The 20,451-nt window shown below is 47.5% G+C and overlaps 1 protein-coding gene across 1 annotated transcript in view; it reads left to right on the forward strand.

The window, feature by feature from the left end:
* The window catches only part of NDUFB8 (NADH:ubiquinone oxidoreductase subunit B8), an 84,322-nt gene that overhangs the window by 27,923 nt on the left and 35,948 nt on the right, over positions 1-20,451 (forward strand). Inside the window, exon 4 of the mRNA XM_069240361.1 lies at positions 13,885-14,040. Within this exon, the coding sequence (XP_069096462.1) occupies positions 13,885-14,040 (156 nt within the window). The remainder of the gene's footprint in view (positions 1-13,884; positions 14,041-20,451) is intronic.

Genomic DNA, 20,451 nt, shown 5'->3' on the forward strand with positions numbered 1-20,451 from the left:
TTTTGTCCCTGTTAATGTGGGGGAGTTAGTGGGGTTCCCCAAGTATCCCCGGATGACAGCGAGATGGTTCCTAACATCCGTGTGCCCTCAAATATTACAGAGTATAGGCAGTGGGTGACAATCAATGAGCATGGTGTTGAGGCTCTGAGGGATACAAGTGCCAGTGAGGGATACAGGTGCCAGCATGACTATGGTAAGGAGTCAGTTGGTGTCCTCAGAGCAGGTGATTCGCAATGCATTCCACCAAGTTGTAGTGGCTTACAGTATCCCGCTGCACTTGTTCCATTTGAGTGGAGGAGGAGTTTCAGGCCTTCTGAAGGTTGCTGTGAGCCCTGCCATGCCTGTGGACTGTTGGATGGGTAATTACCTTAAGTCCACTGTCTAAAAGGAAGTAGAGCTCAAGGCAATATGGAGGGGTTGGGTCTAACTGATTGGATCTGTGCTACCACACGGTCCATAGCGGGTGGAGAGTCAGAAAAGGCTGGAGCCTGGAACAAAGGCCCAGCCAGCTGCTAAAAAGAGGAAAGGCAGAGGGTGTGGGAAACCAGCCTCTGAATATAACCCCAGTGAGATGGATGGGGTGTCTCCTATGCCTGCCCCGTAGTTCACTGAGGAGGACATTGCTTTCCTTGGTGACCTGCCTACACTTGCTGAATTGCATGTACAATGAGGCCCAACCAAGGAGTAGTTCTGTAGGGCACAAAGGGAGTGTCCCACTCTTGAGGGCATGAGGCGCCAGGCAGAAGCCCAAGCAGCAGGTAATGTCTTTGGGAGCTATCACATTTACTGGGAGGACAGCCTTTTTTACAGTGAGCCTAAGACTCCTGCGCATGAGACAACAAGGGCCCTGGTGATCCCCCAGTGCTACAGGGGCTTCCTACTGGAGTGGGCTCACAAAATTCCCCTGGCAGGACACTTGGGCCAGGACAAGACCTTTGCAAGGCTTGCCCCCCACCTGTACTGGCCCAAGATAAGAACGTCCTCAGATAACTTCTGTAGAAAGTGTGTTACCTGCAAGGCCAACGGGAAGAGAAGGCAGAGGCTGAAAGCCTCCCTTTATTTCTTGCCTGTCGTAGGCACACCCTTTGAGCGGGTGGGCATCAATATTGTGTGCCTATAGATCCCCACACTGCTTCATCCTGATTCTGGTGGATCATGCCACTAGGAACCCAGAGCCAGTCCCTCTGAGGACCACAACTGCACCAGCAGTGGCAAATGCCCTGGTGGAGAAGACGGGGGCACAAACTTAGTCTCCTTATATGCAGCTGTTATGGAAGGAGTGTGAGGTAACCTACACGTTCTCTACTCCTTACCACTCACAGACAAATGGGCTTGTTGAGAGGTTCAACAAGACCCTGAAAGGCATGATCCGGACCTTCAGAGGAACTGGCATGATCAGAGGCCTAACTGATGCCTTGCAAAAAAAGTGGGATATCCTCTTGCCATGCCTGTTGTTTTCCTACAGGGAGATACCACAAAAGAGGGCTTCAGCCCATTTGAGCTTCTGTATGGACACCCTGTTGGAAGACCTCTGAGTCTGGTCAAGGAAGGCTGGAAGATTCCACATGATGTAATAAAGTACATGCTGGACTTCAGGAACCAAATGGCTATGTTGTGGAAGAAAGCCAGAAGCCATCCAGGCTGTGATGGAAGTGTGGTATGACCAATACTCTACAATTGTAGAGTTATAGTCCGGGCAGAAAGCATGGCCTGTGAAACCTGGGAACCTCCAGGACAGCTGGACTGGGCCCTATTTGATGTTTGAGAAGAACTGTAAGAACACCTACCTGGTGGACTTTCAGGCCCCTAAGCAACCCCACAGGGTGCTCCGGATCCGTTGCCTCAAACCCAGCTTTGAGAGGCCTGAGCTCACCATGCTGTTGGTGACAGATGTGCAAGAGGAAGCAGAGAGTGACCCTCTTTCTGGCCTCTAAGACTCCAAGGAGAAAGATGAGTCGGTGGAAGGAGTCATTCTTTCCCCCACTCTAACTCCTGAACAACAGAGGGGCTGCTGCCAAGTGTTGGGATAGTTTGACTCTCTGTGTTCCGTCTTTACTGGGATTATGCACCTATGTACTAATGATATGGACACAGGGGAGAACCTCCCTGTCAAGAATAAGTCTTACAGGTTGTCAGATAAGGTGAGGACCAGCATTACGAGTGAAGTTTCTAAGATGCTGGAGTTGTGGGTGATAAAACCCTCCAGTAGCCCCTGGTCAGGTCAAGTCCTGTGGTTCTGGTAACAAAAGCTGCCCCCCTGGGCACCACACCTGAACTGAGGTTCTGTGTGGATTACAGAGGGCTAAATACTGTGACTAAGACAGATATTCATCCCATTACCCCGGGCTGATGACCTGATTGACCAGTTAGGAGCTACCCAGTACTTGGGTACCTTTAATCTTACATCATGGTCCTGGCAGATCGCCCTAACAGATGATGCCAAGCAGCGGTCAGCCTTCTCCACCCAAGAGCCGTTACTAATTTTGCCTAATGCCCTTTGGACTCAATAATGCCCCTGACAGCTTCCAGGTGGTGTTAAAGGAGGTACTTGCTGGTATGGAGGCCTTCTCAGCTACCTATCTGGATTACATAGCGGTCTTCAGTGGCAGCTGCGAGTGCTACTTCTTCCACCACCAGGAAGTGCTTGAGGCCCTGCAACAAAGGGGCTTGCCTATCAAGACCAGTAAGTGCCAGATAGGGCAGGGGTCTGTGGTGTACATGGGACACCTGGTGGGCAGGGTTAACGTGCAACCCCTCCAGGCCAAGATAAAGGCTATCAATGCCTGAACCCCCCCTAAAACCCAGACTGAGGTCAGAGCATTCTTGGGCCTCCCCGGGTACTACGGAAGTTTTGTCACGGGGTATGGCACCATTGTTGCCCCCTTGACAGAGCTGACTTCTAAGAAGCAGCCCAGAAATGTGATTTGGATGGAGGCATGCCAAAAGCATTTGATTCCCTTAAACAAGTCATGTGCACAGCCCCTGTGCTCAAGGCCCCTTACTTCTCTAAGGAGATTATCGTTCAAACAGATGCCTCAGAACATGGCATAGAGACACTTTTATCACAACTAAATGAAGAGGGCCTGGACAACCTGTAACCTTTGTCTCCAGGATGTCACTCCCCAGGGAACAGAGGTAGATTGCTATGGAAAGAGAAGCATTTGCTGTGGTATAGGCACTGAAGACATTGAGGCCATACCTGTTTGGCACTCACTTCCTGCTTCAGGCTGACCTCCGGTGGTTCATGCAAATGAGGGGTGAAAATTCTAAATTGTTGAGGTGATCCCTTCCCTTACTGGGTACGGACTTTAGGGTGAAACACAGACCAGGGGTAGAGCATGCCAATGTTGATGTTCTATCCAGGTTTTTCTGCCTTAGTGATGAGAACTGTTAGAGGTTGAATAGCTCTAACCGCTTTCAGTTGGCGGGGGACACGTGTTAGACCTGTCAGCCTTAAGGTGGTCTTCCTTCAATCTTTTTGCCTGTTTTACGTCACCTTTTTGCTCTATCTTTTTGTTGGCCGTAGGATTCCAAGCACTTTACCACTGCTGACCGGTGCTAACGTGCATGTGCTCCTCCTCTAAACATGGTAACATGGGTGTATACACAATAGGCATATTTAAATTACTTATAAGTCCCTTGTAAAGTGGTATACCATATACCCGGGGCCTGTACATTTAAATGCTACTGGAGGTCCTGTGAAATTGATTGTGCCACCCACTTCTGTAACTCTTAAACATGTCTCCGGCCTGCCATTGCAGAGGCTGTGTGTACAGTTTTCCTGCCACTTTGACTTGGTATTTAAAACCCTCTTGCCAAGCCTTAAACTCCCCTTTTATTACATAGGTCACCCCTAAGGTAGGCCATTGGTAGCCCATAGGTCAAGGTGCTATGTAAGTAAAAGTACTTTTATGTTTTACATGCTTTGGTAATGAAAACACCCAAAGTTGTTTTTCACTATTTTTCACTACACTACACTACCATTTGTCACTGTTTTTCACTACTGTGAGGCCTACTCCTCTCATAGGCCAGCATTGGGAATTCCTTAATACACCTTTACCGTGTAATTCCTAATCAGAACGGAGTAGCTGCTTCATATTTCATATCTTTGGAATGGTAATAATAAATCCTCTTTATGGGTATAGTTGGATTTAACATTACTATTTTAGAAATGCTGCCTTTGGAAAGTGGCCATTTCTCTGCTGGTAATGCTTTTTGTGCCTTGTAGCCTGTCTCCAATAGACGTCTGGGGTAGGTGACAGCTACACTTGTGCATTCCCTCCAGACCGCCACAAACACAGGAAGGGTGGGTGTGACAGAAAAGTCATCTGCAATCTGATAGCTCTTCCTGGGCAGGAAGAGGGAGGGGGAGATGGCACTAACACTTCAATAGGAGGTGTTCTCTGCCCCCACACAAAGGGCTGATTACCCCCTACTGATCGTCTGAAGTCCGGTCTGGGATGAAAGTGGGACCTGTGCACTTCAAGGAGCTTCTTTGAAGTCACTCCCCACTTCAATTGCACATTTGGATGTAAGTACTGGGGATGGGGTGAAGAACTCTGGCAGGAGTATGGACTGTTGTGCTGCATGGATTGCCGCTCTTTTTGACTGACTGTTCTGAAGGAGCTGCTTTGCTGAGGTGCCCCTGCTGCCTGATGATCAGTGCCCTGCTGAGGACAAGGACTGGACCCTCTCACTTGAATCCAGAGTGTCTCCAAGGGCTTACTGGCTTGCCCCGTTCTCCTGCAGTCTGACAGACACCAAAGACCCAAACCAGGACCAGACTGTGAGGTGCGACAGCAACATAGAGCTGATCCGAGGACATCACCGCTAGGCTCAACGCTGACGCATCTACCCCACTGTGTGGATCGGTACCAAAGCTTTTTCCATCCAAAGTATCTTTTAGCGGACTCTGTGTGAGTCCTGTAGCCAGCCTGCTCTCCATTGTGGTCAGCCTGAACTTTGGATTTACCTCGGTCTAACACGACCTCAAGTACCCTTTAACGATATTAACATCTAAGCACTATTTTTGGTTTATTCTTTAAAAATTTATATCTCGACTTCTACTGGTCAGTGTTTTGTCATTTTGATCTTATTTTACTCCGATAAATACTTTCTATTTTTCTTAAACTGGTGGGTTTTTTGGGGTTTATTTTTTGTGTGTGTGTTTCTGTCTCACACAGATACTTTACACATTAACTCTTAAGTTAAACCTGACTGATCTGTGCCAAGCTTCCCGAGGGTGAGCCCAAGTTACCTCTGTGTGTATCTAGCATACTCCGACCACCAGAAACCCCATTTCTAACAGTCAGCAAAAAAAAAACTCCTTGTTACTTTTGGCAGTTACTCTCTCATTACGCTTTTACCTTTCAAAATCAGCAGTTAGCACCTTATGTTGTTGATAACCTAACCATGCTGGTTAATACCGCTAAGTAGTGACATGTCTAATGTAGAATAAAGCTATAATTATACCACTGCTACAAAGAATTTGCCTTGATACATTTTGCTCAGATTACTTTAGTTCAATTTGTTTGCTGACATAATTTGAAAAAAAATATTTGGAAAAATCCTTATTTACCAGTTACAAGATTCTGCAAAACCTTCATCCCTTTCAACCTGGATTTAGGCCAGTTAACAGCAGAAAAATTATAATTGCATGAGTAATTAAATAGATTGATGGAGGTGGTGTCAGAACACTGCTCTTGTGGACCTATTATATTTTGAAACCATCGACCACACCAGAAATACGTACAGTGTAGCAAACCAGGAACTGTCAAGGAAAACTGAACCATTTGTAGATGCAACAAAGATTGTATTTGTAGCTTTCTAAATAAAAGATCAGCAGTACTCCAGCAGTTGCCTTCTTAATAGGTATTGTGACAACTAGATGAGTGAGGAAACACCAAGTTCTTTGTACCGAAGTACCCTACTTGGCCTTTAATTTTATGAAAGGCTCCATAGGGACTTCTAAGTTTCAGATTTAATTTATTGCCGATTTTTTTTTTTTTTTTTCTTTCTTTCAATCAGTCAGGCTGTTTCCTGTCCAATGTTTTCAAGGTCCTTCTACAACAGTAGAAAACGTCTCATGTCTAGTCTTGGATGTGGAATGCTCTCTGTATTAATGGCTAGACAGAATTCACACCATGGGTAAGGTCGAAAAGTTTTAGTAATTTATGAACATTTCCGGCCTCTTGAAAGAGTTGATAACTAGTTTAGTATATTGCATTGTGAGGATTTGGTGAACTGTACGATATGGCTGTGGGTCCTTATCATGCAGTACCCTCCCAGATACCATCTTGGGTGCAGTCACATACGTTTACTTAACCTTAGGCTCAACCATGGGTCACTGTGGCTGCAAGCAGTAAGGCTTAGCAAAGAAGCACCACACAACGGAATAAGAAAGTCATAAAACAAGAAATAGACAACAGTTTATAAAAATACAGCAATAGTTTACAGAATTTTTAGTGTCCTTGGGATCATCTAAATCCACCAGAGGGTTCCTCAAATATGATTTTTTTTAAAGCATTAAATAACTTTTATATCAACCGCAAACAAGCATTGGCCAACAAAAATGTGTAATATTTTGAAATGTTTGGGAGTTAGTCAGGCAACTCCGACCCCAGTTGGGTGATCAATTGCAGCAGAACAGAGGTCTAGGAGGCCAGTAACTAATCTTTGGACAGTTGCCTGGCCACCAGATCTTTTCACGTCTTTGAAGCAACATCCATCCAAACTTTACAGGACAACCGCCATAGACTACAGTGGAGTGGTTCTGATGCTGAGGGATGTAGGCAAAGGATGCTTAATGATGCTCCTGATGCTGTGCGGTCAATGGGGTCAATTTTGGGTGAGTCTTTGGTCCAGGGGTGAGGTGGGACATCTTTGGCCACAGATCTTTGGGTCCCACAAACTTGCAATGATAGAAGGGCTACTGCGGCAGGCATTCAGTTCTTGCGATACAGCAGTCAGGCTGCAAATCTTTGGTGGTGGCTAGTGTCTCTCTTGGGCGACAAATCCAAGAACAGGAAACACTCACACATCCGCAGGTACTGGTGTAACGTTTGGCTAAGTCTCTTGAAGTGCCTGAAGTCTGGTAGCGGCAGCTTGGCGATTTGGGCTCCTCCAGGTTTAATGTCCCTGGTACTGTTCCTTGGGACCAGCCGTCTTACCTTGGGTCGCTTCTTTGATCTGGAGCTGGAAATCAACTTGGCCAGGAGCCAGGGACACGATCCAAACTTTACTAGCCCAGAGTGCAGCAAGTGAGTACTTCAGATGGTGCAGCTTCTGGTTGTGTGCTTTCATTGCCAGCAGGATGCCCCCGTTTCAGTCCCTTCTCCAAATCCACAGTGTACTGAAGTCTAGTGTGCCATATTTATCCCAGGAAAGTGCCTCAAGGGGACAGCAGGTCACTAGCCAGTGGGCCTGTGGGTTCCCTCATCTTGAGTGACGAAGTTCCTGTCTGGTCTGGCACCTGGCTATACCAGAGTGCCACATCTTTGCCCCTTCTAAGACAGCACAACCCTTCCTTGGTCGTCATGGGAGCCCACCCCAGAGGTGTGGCTATCTGAGGGCTACACGCCCACTTGAAAACCAGTTCTGGCATTCCGTTTCCCTATCTGTGTCTGTCTCCAACCTGTCTACAGGAGCAAAAGGCAGCCGGCTTGGGAGTGCTATCACCATTTGCCCTTCAAAGGTGGCTTCCTCTTTGTAGCTCGCCTTTTGGCCTAACACCCCAACTGGCCATCTTGGGGGAGGAGGTCACACCTCACTCCTCAAGTACTGCCTTTGTTCCTGAGCCTGGGACTTCTTCACACATCTCCCTAGGCGGTCAGAAAGCTGATTGTGTGCCAGGCCCTTTGTGAGGCCACTGGACTAGCTCAGACACAGAGTGGCAACTTTCTAAAATGTTGCAGACTTTAAAAGTGACATAAATGTTGACTTGACCATTGAGTTGCATTTAATGCCACAATTAATTTGATACTTTACATGGCCCAGTTACGTAATCCCATTCAGGAGTTAGCTGGGTTGGGGAAACAGCCGGTAACCCTATGTTATCCAGTGGAACTCCTCATTTTATCCACAGCAAAATGACAATTTGAAAGTGTTGCTGTAGGAGGCTGGACTGGCTTGTAGTGAGTACCAAGGGGTACTTGCACCTTGCACCAGGCCCAGTTATCCCTTATTAGTGTATAGGGTGTCTAGCAGCTTAGGCTGATAGATAATGGTAGCTTAGCAGAGCAGCTCAGGCTGAACTAGGAGACGTGTGAAGCTACTACAGTACCACCTAGTGTCATATGCACAATATCATAAGAAAACACAATACACAGTTATACTAAACATAAAGGTACTTTATTTTTATGACAATATGCCAAAGTATCTTAGAGTGTACCCTCAGTGAGAGGATAGGAAATATACACAAGATATATATACACAATAGCAAAAATATGCAGTATAGTCTTAGAAAACAGTGCAAACAATGTATAGTTACAATAGGATGCAATGGGGAAACATAGGGATAGGGGCAACACAAACCATATACTCCAAAAGTGGAATGCGAACCACGAATGGACCCCAAACCTATGTGACCTTGTAGAGGGTCGCTGGGACTATTAGAAAATAGTGAGAGTTAGAAAAATAACCCTCCCCAAGACCCTGAAAAGTGAGTGCAAAGTGCACTAAAGTTCCCCTAAGGACAAAATAGTCGTGTTAGAGGGAAAATGCAAGGAAAACACAAATCAGCAATGCAACAACGATGGATTCCTGACTGAGGGTACCTGTGGAACAAGGGGACCAAGTCCAAAAGTCACAAGCAACTCGGAGATGGGCAGATGCCCAAGAAATGCCAGTGGTTGGTGCAAAGAAGCTCTTACTAGGCTGAAGAACTGTGAATACTGCAGGAACGACAAGGGCTAGAGACTTCCCCTTTGGAGGATGGATCCCCCACGCCTTGGAGAGTCGTGCAGAAGTGTTTTCCCGCCGGATGGACGCCAACAAGCCTTGCTACACGCAAATCGTGCGTTTGGCGTTTTTGGACGCTGCTGGGGCCCAGGAGGGACCAGGAGGTCGCAAATTGGACCTGCAGAGAGAGGGGACGTCGAGCAAGACAAAGAGCCCTCACTGAAGCAGGTAGCACCCGGAACAGTGCCAGAAACAGGCACTACGAGGATGCGTGAAACGGTGCTCGCCGAAGTTGCACAAAGGAGTCCCACGTCGCCGGAGACCAACTTAGAAAGTCGTGCAATGCAGGGTAGAGTGCCGTGGACCCAGGCTTGGCTGTGCACGAAGGATTTCCGCCGGAAGTGCACAGGGGCCGGAGTAGCTTGCAAAGTCGCGGTTCCCAGCAATGCAGCCCAGCGAGGTGAGGCAAGGACTTACCTCCACCAAACTTGGGCTGAAGAGTCACTGGACTGTGGGGGTCACTTGGACGGTGTCGCTGGATTCGAGGAACCTCGCTCGTCGTGCTGAGAGGAGACCCAAGGGACCGGTAATGCAGCTTTTTGGTGCCTGCGGTTGCAGGGGGAAGATTCCGTCGACCCACGGGAGATTTCTTCGGAGCTTCTGGTGCAGAGAGGAGGCAGACTACCCCCACAGCATGCACAAGCAGGAAAACAGTCGAGAAGGCGGCAGGATCAGCGTTACAGAGTTGCAGTAGTCGTCTTTGCTACTATGTTGCAGGTTTGCAGGCTTCCAGCGCGGTCAGCGGTCGATTCCTTATCAGAAGGTGAAGAGGGAGATGCAGAGGAACTCGGCTGAGCTCATGCATTCGTTATCTAAAGTTTCCCCAGAGACAGAGACCCTAAATAGCCAGAAAAGAGGGTTTGGCTACCTAGGAGAGAGGAAAGGCTACTAACACCTGAAGGAGCCTATCAGCAGGAGTCTCTGACGTCACCTGGTGGCACTGGCCACTCGGAGCAGTCCAGTGTGCCAGCAGCACCTCTGTTTCCAAGATGGCAGAGGTCTGGAGCACACTGGAGGAGCTCTGGACACCTCCCAGGGGAGGTGCAGGTCAGGGGAGTGGTCACTCCCCTTTCCTTTGTCCAGTTTCGCGCCAGAGCAGGGGCTAAGGGGTCCCTGAACCGGTGTAGACTGGCTTATGCAGAATTGGGCACATCTGTGCCCAACAAAGCATTTCCAGAGGCTGGGGGAGGCTACTCCTCCCCTGCCTTCACACCATTTTCCAAAGGGAGAGGGTGTCACACCCTCTCTCAGAGGAAGTTCTTTGTTCTGCCATCCTGGGCCAGGCCTGGCTGGACCCCAGGAGGGCAGCTGCCTGTCTGAGGGGTTGGCAGCAGCAGCAGCTGCAGTGAAACCACAGGAAGGGCAGTCTGGCAGTACCAGGTCTGTGCTACAGACCACTGGGATCATGGAATTGTACCAACAATGCCAGGATGGCATAGAGGGGGCAATTCCATGATCATAGACATGTTACATGGCCATATTCGGAGTTACCATGGTGAAGCTACATATAGGTAGTGACCTATATGTAGTGCACACGTGTAATGGTGTCCCCGCACTCACAAAGTTCAGGGAATTGGCTCTGAACAATGTGGGGGCACCTTGGCTAGTGCCAGGGTGCCCTCACACTAAGTAACTTTGCACCTAACCTTTACCAGGTAAAGGTTAGACATATAGGGGACTTATAAGTTACTTAAGTGCAGTGTAAAATGGCTGTGAAATAACGTGGACGTTATTTCACTCAGGCTGCAGTGGCAGGCCTGTGTAAGAATTGTCAGAGCTCCCTATGGGTGGCAAAAGAAATGCTGCAGCCCATAAGGATCTCCTGGAACCCCAATACCCTGGGTACCTCAGTACCATATACTAGGGAATTATAAGGGTGTTCCAGTAAGCCAATGTAAATTGGTAAAATTGGTCACTAGCCTGTTAGTGACAATTTAAAAGTAATGAGAGAGCATAACCACTGAGGTTCTGGTTAGCAGAGCCTCAGTGAGACAGTTAGGCACCACACAGGGGACATATACATGCACACCTATGAGCACTGGGGCCCTGTGTGACAGGGTCCCAGTGACACATACATATAGGCCACAAACCTATGAGCACTGGGGTCCTGACGAGCAGGATCCCAGTGACACATAACAAACATACTGAAAACGTAGTGTTTTCACTATGAGCACCGAGGCCTGGCAATCAGGATCCCAGTGAGACAGTGAAAACAGTGACAAACACCATGACATACACTCACAAACAGGCCAAAAGTGGGGGTAACAAGGCTAGAAAGAGGCTACCTTCTCACAGTTGCTGCTAAGACATATGAAAAATAAACATCCTACTTAACAAAATACAACTCCCTGCCATAGGGCTCTATAGGTTTTCCTTAATGGAGGCTTCTGTATACTGGATAGGGTAGCTTTGCCCTTATTGCTAATGGCAAAGTTGAATTAGCAGTGTGGCACTGCCTTTCCAGTTTATGGCACAAATAGGGTGGCACAACCAGCGCTGCAGCCCTGAGGGAACACAGTGCCTTAAGTACCCTGGGTAGCATATACTCAAGACTTACAAGTAATTACTTGCCAGTGGGGAACTTCCCAGTTCAACATACCTTTTGTAAAGGGACTGAACTCTGTCACTGAGTTCTGTGCAGCAGGCCTCTGTGCACTCTGAGTCCAAACACCAGCAGTGAATAGTCCATTGGGGGCAAAAAGTCAGAGCCGAACCAGTAAAAAGCCTGTTTTCTTACTTGCGTAATAACTTGCTATCGGTTGACATTTCTAGGCTATACCCCAGTATCACTAGCCTAGAGTAGTGATTTCCACACTTCTTGGAAAACACTTCTTGGAACCACAGCCCAAACGTTTGTGAGCCATCTAGCTTAAATGGACATGAGGTGGTTTGAGGTTTTTTTAATGGAATAAAAGAAATTGGTTGGAAATGCCACAACCTTGACCAAGCTCTTCAATATAGGACTATTGACAAGATATTGACCTACCCATCAAAGTGGCAGATGTTGAACTGCACTGGAGTATGTAGGTGGGGCAGTTTCAGAGTAGTGTGCTGACCCGTCGCATCCGTTAACTGGTTCCCCTATTAAGCCACATTCATATTTCTCAATTTATGTGTGAAAAGTCATACAAAAGTGGTATGGTTGTGTATGATCATGTTTAGTGTGCACAATCTCTGGTGAAATGGCTTTGTGAAGTAACAAAAAAACATCTGCAACCAATATAAATAATTGAAAGGGTTTGTTTTAAAACTCGACTTGGGGGCCATTGTTTAGCACCTTTACACTGTTGCAAAAACGGAGTTAATCATATTAAATATTACTTACATGTAGACCAGGACTTCACAACCCCATAAAAAATCTGCTTGCAAATCACCAATGGGCCTTGACCCACAGTTTGAGACACTGCCCTAGAGGCAATGATGGGTACCTGGTGATAAGTCCTTTCTTAACTAAACTTAACTCCTTAGTAAAGCACAACCTAGATTCTAGAACTAATACTGTTGTAGATCAGGCTTCACTGTGCAATCTATGTGCATGATTGTCAGTGTGCTTCTGAGCTTGAGCTTATGAGGTAAGGATTAAACCTGTACTCTAATGTAGCGTTCAAGAATATCAGAAAGAATCCCATAATAATGTATAGTGACTTGTAATTCTAGTTCCATATCAGAGGTATTCCTTGAGTGTCTGCTGCGCATGAGGGGATAGGGCCGCTTACAGAGATCTCAAAATGACTGTCGATTTCCATTCAAAACTGAATTGGAATACCATTTATTTTTACTTTTCTTTTTCAAAAATATGCATTATTATTGTCTTTCATTCAGGTTTTCGATCAGTTATATCTTGCCATGAATAATTGGGAGCGCCTTTTCTACTACCATAATTTCTTGTTTAAATTTTTGTCAACATTGAAACTGTTTTTATAAAAAAATGTGTTCTTATATATCGTACATGCGTAGAGATGTTACACCGTTCTTGAATTTAGAGAACATCCTTTCTCACCAACCGAAGGCAGTGCTTACCCATCTTTCATTGTACAAAACCCTAAATTGTGCATACCACAAGCTTAGTCGCCCTTACGGGTATAAATACTGCCAGTCGTTACGCAGCGAAGCATTACACATCAGCTTACGAATGTGGACAAACTGCGTTGATAATGCTGGGTTTCGAATCCGTGACGGGCAGTTCTTTCTATCTGAGGAGGAACCGTTATACTGCTTTATACTCGCTATTTTCAAAAAGCTGACAATAATTCAAGCATGCACCACCAGGGGGTAGTGCTATCACATTTTGTAATGAATAGAAATTTACTGCGGATAGAGCACAAAAAGGCTGGTGATTAAACGTACCTTTTCTACCCGCGCTTTTCCACTGCTCTCCAGTGTCCACTCAAGGTTTTTCACAAGTTTGTTTTACTGTGACGCGAAGACTGAGTAAAGGTGTCCAGGAAGATCTAATTTGGCACTATGTTTTATGGAGAGTGGTCCACAAATTGTAACCTGTGTGACGCAAGGTATATATATTTTACTACCTGTCTTGATTTGCACAAGCCTAACGATATGCCTCTTAGCAAAAGAACGTGGTTACCTTTACAATTGTGCGCGTGAAGGCTAGGGCTTTGTGAAATAACCCCATTGCATATGTGACTTTTGCATTCTCTGTGTGTTACCTGAAATTCGAATAGAAGGCAAATGTTAAGCCCTTGACTATTCTTGGTGTCAAAGTAGCATAAGTGCACTCAATGAGTGTGTTTAAGGCAAGCACTGTTTTGGTTTTAAAACATGTTAGAGATTATGTTACTTGTTAAGTTTGTTTGCCTTCAGTTATATTTGTGTGATTAAATGCATTGCAAAGATGATACGACAAGACTACGCAAAACAATTTGGCAATCCATGAAACTGAAAAGTAGTGGAATTGTTTTGTTTCAGATGCACTGGCAGTTTGACATGTACATCAGGAACCGCGTGGACACGTCTCCAACTCCTGTCTCTTGGAACACCATGTGCAAACAGCTTTTTGGTTTCATTGGTTTTATGCTTGTGATGTTTTGGATTGGAGAACAGTTTCCTTCTTACCAGCCAGTGGTGAGTTTTTCATCTTTTTCCTACAGACAGATGTGTGAGCACATTTTCCAGACTTTGCTGAAAACGTTAGTTTGATAATGAGAAATATTTATTATTGAATTTACATAGCACCTACCCCTGACGATGCATTGAAGCTTTTACAGCTACTAGCACACTACTCCCGAACCCAAAGTTATTGGCTAGTCTAGTCGTTATTGGGAGTAGTATTAGATTCTTAAGGTTACCCATTAAATGCATTTACTCCAGTTTCTGTCTGGAGCATTAATGATTTGGGTGTGATAATTAGTGCTGGCTATGTAAAAAGCACATGGTTGATCGAATGAATACATTTATTGTTTGCTGGGATATGGTTCAAAGAAAGACTAATACACACTAGCATGTGACTTAAAGTTGTCTAGATATGAAATATGCGTGCAGAAGGTGAAAGGGTCATTCGTCTTAGTGCAAGTAAATTTTTCATGCAGGGTTTTAGGAATCTACTGAGCGGAGTTTTTTAAGATAGCATGTGAATTGTGGATGTAAACTGGTTTAAAGAGACTGACACAAACCATCTACTACTGAGAGACGCTACTACAGTTTGAAAATCTACTCTGAAGAAATTTGCTTTTTTTTTAGGAGCCTTTTTAGGGTCGTGCATGCATTAGCGCATGCGTCTCACTTGCAAGACTGTTGTGTACAATAAAAGGCTTTGAGCCCGCCTGTCGCTTATTTGTTGGTTTGTGTGGCACTCTGCTTTGGAGCCTCGTAATTTATCACTGGAGGCCTGGCATCATTTCCATTCCTCTTAATCAGTGCCTGTCGGCTGCTCCATACATAATTAAGGTACTGTTTTCTCCTTTTATTAACTTTTAGTGCCCAGCAAACAGAAGGTGCGTGACTGTCCTAAAAAAATGCCCAGAAGGACAAAAAAAATTGCAAAGTTTATTTTTTATTTTTTCATAGCTGGCTTACTTTTATTTTGACAAGTTTCTCACTTTGCACTCATATTTTCTTTTGTTTTTGCTCCTTTGCGCTGTCCTCAAAATATGACAATTATCTTGTTCTAAGTATTGCAAAACCACATTGTTTCTTCATTATGTGCAATTTCTGAAATGATGCTTTAACACATAATCACATAATTGTGCAGTACACCTCAATGCACGCCACTACAATCCACCCCACTACAATCCACCCCACCTCACCCACACCAATCCTCTCCAACCCCCCACTCCAATCCTCCTACCTAACCCCACTTCAAACCTCCCAACCCACCCCAGTATAATACGCCCCACTCCAATCCAAAACAATCTACACCACTCCAAAACAATCTGTCCCAATCTAAACTGCCCCACTTGAATCCCAAACACCTCACTCCAATCCAAAGCAGTCTGCTCCACTCCAATTCATCCCCCACACCACTCCATCCCAATTCACCCCAGTCCACACCACGACAATCCATTCCACCGCACACCAATACAGTCCACCAGTGTGGCCCAGTCCTATCTAATCCAAAACAAATCTGCCCCACTCCAATCCAAAACAATCTGCCCCACTCAAATCCACTCCACTCCCAACTGCCCCACTCTAATCCAAAACAATCTGCCCCACTCCAATCCAAAACAATCTGCCCCACTCCAATCCAAAACAATCTGCCCCACTCCAATCCAAAACAATCTGTCCCACTCTAATCCAAAACAATCTACCCGACTCCAGTCCAAAACAATCTGTCCCACTTAAATTGACCGCACTCTAATCCAAAACAATTTGCCCCACTCCAATCCAAAACAATCTGCCCCACTCCAATCACAAACAATCTGCCCCACTCCAAACCCAAAACAATCTGCCTTACTCCATTCTGGCCAACTCCAATCCAAAACATTGTCCTACTCCCATCTGCCCCACCCCAATCCTAAACAACCGACTTCTGATGGATACAACTACCTGTGGATTCCTCACCTAATGAATACTCCCATTGCGCCAGCATTCGACGGAAATTTTCTTCCTAGCTTCTGCACATCAACGAGGACGACGCGACGCCGTCTGACGTCATACAGGCAATAAGAGGTCCTCGCCGACGTCAGTTCCCTTTTTTCCGTGCCATTCGAAACGGTTATCTTCGAGGGAGCTACTGTTGCTGTTCGGCAGTTACAGTGTGTTTTTTGGCTGTGTTTTTTCTCTGAGGTTACTATGTCTCAGAGGAAGTCTGGTTTTAAGCCCCGTCGTGTGTGTGGGGGCAAAATGTCGGTAACGGACCCACATTCTGACTGTTTGTGGTGTCTAAGTTCCGATCATGATGTTGCCAGGTGTGATTCATGTCAGCATATGAATCCAAAAGCCCTGAAGGAGCGTGAGGCCAAACTTTTTATGACGAAGTCGAAGAAAAAGGAGAAGAGGCACCATCGAAAATCCTCCTCACCGAAGTCTCATCGGCGTCATCGAGACTCCCGGCGCCGTCAAAAATCACGGCGCCGGTCGAGTAAAGAGAGGTCGCCATCGACTCGGCGTCGGAAGACTTGGGAGGTCAGTCCCACAGTCACTCCCCATCCGTCGACGCCGTTGCCTTCTCCAGCCTCGCCGACTTCGCCCGGATCTTCGGGCCAACCGCCTTCAGTATTTGAGGTTCCACAGCCTCAAATGTTCTCTCCGACATTGCAGACGTCGAGGCCGGCGTCTGTGTCGCCTTCGATCCAGGCACCCCAGTATCCGGCTATTCCGGCCCCTGGAGCCGATAATACCGCATTTTTAAATGCGATGTTTTCCATCTTTCAGCAGATGGCTCCAGGTGGCGCACCGGCTGGGCCTTCGGGTCCTTTGGCTTTCAAATTGGGTGCTCCGGCTCCGCTGCGACCAGCACCCTTCATGCCCTTTCTCCCCCTGGGGAACGTGGGCTCGGTGTCGGCTCCGGTGGCTCCAGAGACTTCGACTCCAGCGGCTTCGGTGTTTCGGCCAGTGACGCCGTCTAGGCCGTCTGCGACTCCGAAGCAGTCTTCCCTCCATCCGACTCCTGGTTCGGCGCCGAAGCTACCTGTGGCGCCTGTTAACCCGGCGTCGGATGGATCCGTTGATCGGCGTCGTTCTTCGACATCTGCTGACGCCATGTCGACTCCGAGGATTGAAGAGAGGCTGCACTCGAGGAGACGTGCTCTCCGTCTCCTGGAAGAACAAGAGTATCAGCAGCACCTGGAGGAAGGAGAAATTGAAGACTCTGGTGATGGTCTTCATGGGCTGGACACCACTAGTGGCCTTGATACTTCTCCTGAGTGGGACTTGTCATCTCCAGGGGAGTATACTGAAGAGGCGGCCACTTTTCATGCTGTTATAAAGAAGGCAGCTAACTTCCTGGAACTGCCTTTGCCAGTGACTGAGGCGAAGCAGAATCTGCTGACAGAGGTGTTGCATCCGGCCTCTACATCAGCAGAACCTCTTTTGCCATTCAACGAGGCGCTGCTGGAACCTGTGTTGGAGGTCTGGAAGAAGCCGGTTTCTTCTTCGGCTGTCAATAGGTCTGTGGCCAGGAGGTATCGGGCTGCACCGGCTGACCCTGGCTTTCTTACCAGACACCCAACGCCTGAAAGCTTGGTGGTCCAGGCTTCCTGCTCGGCAAGGTCTGCGCCTGGGTCTTTTCCATCAGTGCAATCGGATAGAGACTCCAAGAAGATGGACATGCAATCCAAAAAGGTGTTCTCGTCATGTAGCATGGCATTAAAGTCCACCAATGCTACGTGTATTTTAGGGTGGTACATTTATGCTCTGATGGACGAAATAACATCTACGCATACAGAGGTTCCTCAAGGGCTGTTGAATCTTGTGTCGGACGCTCAAGGTGCTGCAACCCAGGTTATCCAATCTGTGGCTAGAGCGATGGGCACAGCTGTAGTTACGAGAAGACAGGCTTGGCTTCGTAACTCAGGGTTTTCATCAGATGTGAAGTCGACCCTGCAGGACCTCCCTTTTGATGGAGACAAGCTCTTTGGTGCCAAGGCAGATTCGGCCTTGGAGAGGTTTAAGGAGAGCAGGGCCACGGCTAAGTCGTTAGGATTACAAGCCACTTCTTCTGCCTCCTCCAGGTTTTTTAGGAGGTTTCGAGGATTTGGTCGTGGCTCATCCTCCTCCTCCTTTCGGGGGAAATTCCAGCAGCCTACCTCTTCTCTCACCTATAGATCTTTTAAAGGGAGGGGTAGGGTCCGTACCAGGGGAGCCTCTCAGCAGCACTCTGCCTCTTCCTCTTCCTCTGGAGGGGTGCAGCAGGGGAAGCAGCCTTAGGCTTCCACCAATTCCCACTCACTCCTCTCCTGTAGGGGGAAGGTTACTGTATTTTCTTCACAAGTGCGAGGTCATCACATCAGATGCCTGGGTTACCAGCATTGTGAGAAAAGGTTACACCCTTCCCTTTCGGGAGTTTCCGCCCCCCATCCCGCTCCACCCATCTTATTGTTCAGAAGAACACCTCCTGTTGTTAGAACAGGAGGTTCAAGTCCTCCTTTTAAAGGGCGCGGTGGAGTTGGTTCCAGAGCAGGAAAAGGGTCAAGGTTGTTATTCAAGGTACTTCCTGATTCCCAAGAAGGATGGTCGGTTGAGACCAATCCTGGACCTGAGGATTTTGAATTGGTTCCTCAAACAGGAAAAGTTCAAGATGCTGACCCTAGCTCAGGTGCTTTTGGCGTTGAACAAGGGAGATTGGATGGTGTCGGCCGTCTTGCAGGATGCTTATTTTCATATCCCAATACTCAAGTCGCACAGGAAGTATCTCCGGTTTGTGGTAGGGTCGCAGCACTATCAGTTTGCGGTCCTCCCGTTTGGTCTTACTTCAGCACCTCGAGTCTTCACAAAGGTGATGTCGGTGGTTGCGGCAGAGCTCAGAAGGAAGGGGATAGCAGTATTCCCTTACCTGGACGACTGGTTGATCAAAGCCAAGTCCACGGAGCTTGTGTTGCATCATCTGCAGTCGACAACCCAGTTGTTGTTCGACCTGGGCTTTTCGGTGAACGTTCCCAAATCTCACCTAGAGCCCTCTCAGCGCCTCCTGTTCATAGGGGCAGTACTGGATACAACATTGAATCGAGCCTTTCCTCCGCCTCAGCGGATTCAAGACATTCAGGCGTTGGTTCCAATGTTTCAAAGTGGAGCGGTCATTCCAGTCCTCAAGGTCCTACGTCTGCTCGGTCTGTTTGCCTCCTGCATACTGTTGGTCACGCATGCTCGCTGGCACATGAGGGCTCTTCAGTGGTGCCTCCGAAGGCAGTGGTCTCAACACAAAGGAGATCTCGAAGGTTCTGTCAAGATCTCCAGAGATGCTGCCAAGGATTTGAAGTGGTGGATTGCGGACGACAATCTTTCCCGGGGAAGGCCGTTCACGCAGCCTCCACCAGTGACCACGGTCATAACGGATGCTTCCACTCTAGGGTGGGGAGCTCATCTGGGGGACCTGGAGATCAAAGGGCTTTGGTCTCCAGAGAAACCGATGTTTCATATCAATCTGTTAGAGTTACGGGCTTCAAGGCCTTCCTCCCATCCCTTCGCGGTCAGTCGGTTCAGGTCCTGATGGAGAATACTACTGCGATGTGGTATATAAACAAACAGGGAGGAGTGGGGTCGTACCTTCTCTGCAGAGAAGCTCTTCGGCTATGGTCCTGGGCAAAGGACCATCAGATTTGCTTGGTAGCAAATCATCTCGCCGGAGTCTTGAATGTACGTGCGGACAGTCTCAGTCGTCGTTTCTTGGCCGACCACGAGTGGCGTCTCCATCCAGATAAAGTCTGTCTAATCTTCCAGATGTGGGGGTTTCCCCGGATAGATCTGTTTGCCACCTGGGAGAACTCACACTGCCCGTTATTCTGCAGCCTCCAGTATCCGGTGCAAGGAGCGTTGGGGGACGCGTTTCAGAAAACCTGGTGCGACCAGTTGCTTTACGCGTTTCCCCCCATACCCTTGATTCCTCGAGTGTTGAGGAAAATTCGCCAAGACCGGGCCCAGGTAATCTTAATTGCTCCGGATTGGCCAAGGAGGGTGTGGTATTCCGACCTTCTCCAACTCTCACTGTGCCCTCCGCTCAGTCTCCCTCTCAGGGCAGACCTCCTCTCGCAGTCGCAGGGGCAGGTTTTACACCCCAACCTCCAGAGTCTGCACCTTTATGCCTGGAGATTGAGCGGGGCAACCTGAGTTCCTTTTCTCTCCCGCCTGATGTAGGGGATGTTATCTTAGCGGCCAGGCGACACTCCACTAAATCTATCTACGCTAATAGGTGGTCTAAATTTGTGGTATGGTGTGGAGAGAGACAGATTGATCCCTTACGTGGTCATTTGTCAGACTTTTTATCTTTTGCTTTGTCTTTAGCACAGAGGGGTTGTGCAGTGGCTACTGTTAAGGGTTACTTGTCTGCTTTGTCAGCCTTCATTTGCCTTCCAGACCAGCCTTCGTTATTTAAATCTCCTA

This window comes from Pleurodeles waltl, chromosome 6, assembly GCF_031143425.1.
Source record: "Pleurodeles waltl isolate 20211129_DDA chromosome 6, aPleWal1.hap1.20221129, whole genome shotgun sequence".
NCBI lineage: Eukaryota > Metazoa > Chordata > Amphibia > Caudata > Salamandridae > Pleurodeles > Pleurodeles waltl.